Consider the following 2,150-nt stretch of genomic DNA (forward strand, 5'->3'; position numbering starts at 1 on the left):
ATGGTTCACCTATGCAGGATGCTCTGGCAACCTCCGAACAAGAACAAGCACAAGCTGAGCCTGCGGATAGTCAGCCAACTGAGGACTCTCCGGCTGCCCAGTTCAAGACACTCACCGTCGCTGAAGGCACACTCATCGTCTCTCCTGGTCGTGACCCGCGTTTGCCGCCTCTCTTCCGGGTGGAAAGCCATCCGAAGGTCCCGAAGGATGGTCAGGGTGGACGGACGTTTGTGGCCCTGGTGGACACCAGTGAGGAAGGCATGCTGGCGTCCCATGAGTTCCTCAATGGCATGGAGTTTCCCGAAGGGACGGATGAAGGGATAAGGGATGCAGGTAAGTTCGCTCATATTAATCACTGTTCTTGGTCACTATAGCGAGCATGGCGGATAGGATTTCTGGTTTTCGGTCCAGGCGACCGGCTCTTCCTACGTTCCATGCAAGGCGATGGGCGTCCAGAAGACGATCAGTTGGAAATGCTGGTGTTAGGACAGTAAGTCACGGTCCCAAAGCGCTGCCTATTCCCTTTAATCGTATTGCAGGGAAAGCATTCCTCGGGCTTCCAGGAACGCATGGCGCAATGTCAAGAAACACGTTGGAGGACCCCGTGCCAAACGCACACCTCAGAAAGCCAGACAGGACGAGAATGGCTTGTGGGAAGGAGGCGTCCCTTGGGAGCACAGTAATCACGCCGTCAACGTCAGTACCTCTGAGCGATGCTACACCGTCGCACAGTCGTATCAGATGCCACGTAACCTTGCGGGACCGGCTGTTGGCGCAAAAATACAGATGGGCGAAAAGCCGACTGCGCATCTTCTTCTCCGCCAGGAAATCGTAGAGGTAAATTTGCCATCAAGCACACGTCCTCTTGCTCACGAGGGACATTGAATAGGCAGCTGCGCCTCTCGCAGTCGCTGCTGTGGAGGCTGGTGATCCAGCACTTGCGTTCGCCATGAAGCGGCAGGCATATGCCACGAATTTACCACCGATAGGCCATGAAAGCAACTACGTCTCGCCAACGATGCAATTGAACATATCCCCAACACAATCTGCCGATTCTCTTGCACGTAAGTTCATCCCCTGATTTCTGCGTCTACTCGCTCATAAATATGCCAGTCGGGAACTTCAAGAAGGACCTCGGCAGTTTCGGTGGCAAGCACAAGGACGAACATGATTCCTCTGGTGGCATGACTACGATGATCACCTTCAGCGATTTGCATCCTAGCGAACACCCAGGATTCTTCATCGTGGGTGATTTTGGCGTGGCTATACGTACGTTACATTGGTTTTTGTGATCGAGCCTCACTAATATCCGTCCAGGTCAGAACGGTCTGGTAGTGGCTTCGTTTTGTGGCCTGAGGTGGCATGGAGGTTTTCCGCCGACTGCACGCCCAGGCAAGCGGCCCAAGCCATGGTCCTATCGATTTGTTGTCGTCTGCTATCCCCCTCGTGCAATGATCGACGGAAGTGCAGTCGTCAGCTTTGGGGCTTTACCGGGCGGGAAGTTCTTCTATATGCCGCCGGAGCTCATTGATCCCCGGTTTGTGGCTACTACCCAAGACCCGTTTTGCACTGGCTAATCATCAGCTTCATTAGGCATGACAACAAGCCGATTGAGACGAACATTGCGAACTGGATCCACTCCGGCCTCTACCTCACCTCGCCGGCCGGATTTCTGCAGTACTATTACCGTGCCCTTTGTCAGATCGCATATCACTTCAACCGACAAGTTCCCGACAAGCACAGGCTCCAGATCGACTTCAACAAGCTGGCAGAGTGCATGTCCATCGAAGACAGTGATGGCAACATCCGCCATGCAGAACCTTGGGAGTTTCATCCTGGTTCTCAGACAGTCTCGACGGAGTTTGGTTGCGCTCGCGCGGATTGTCCTAGGCTATGGGACGAACATAAGGTGAAGCGAGAGGCCAGTATTCCTCATTGCGTGTACCTCAACAAGCAACGTCAAAGTACGTCATTCTCCCCCGGTGCCTCAATGATGCGTCATTCCTCATAACCTTTTTACCAGACACAGCAAACGCAGCTGCATCGAAGAAGGCGAATCCTAAGAAGCGCAAGGCTCAAACATCTCCCGGGAACTCTGCACCAGGTACGTATACGTGTTCATTGTCACAGTCCCCACACCAATAGATAGC

General features: G+C 53.6%; 1 protein-coding gene across 1 annotated transcript; it reads left to right on the forward strand.

Moving 5' to 3' along the window:
- Nucleotides 1–11: 11 nt before the first annotated feature.
- L226DRAFT_474651 (uncharacterized protein) lies at nucleotides 12–2,011 on the forward strand (the record flags this gene model as incomplete). The annotated part of the gene is made up of 7 exons (XM_067676626.1): nucleotides 12–333; nucleotides 391–490; nucleotides 540–748; nucleotides 894–1,064; nucleotides 1,114–1,282; nucleotides 1,466–1,537; nucleotides 1,594–2,011. The coding sequence occupies 7 exons, from the start codon at nucleotides 12–14 to the stop codon at nucleotides 2,009–2,011; spliced, it is 1,461 nt and encodes a 486-aa protein (XP_067528188.1).
- Between the last annotated feature and the right edge of the window lie 139 nt (nucleotides 2,012–2,150).

Source organism: Lentinus tigrinus, assembly GCF_003813185.1.
Source record: "Lentinus tigrinus ALCF2SS1-7 unplaced genomic scaffold L226scaffold_169, whole genome shotgun sequence".
Lineage (NCBI taxonomy): Eukaryota > Fungi > Basidiomycota > Agaricomycetes > Polyporales > Polyporaceae > Lentinus > Lentinus tigrinus.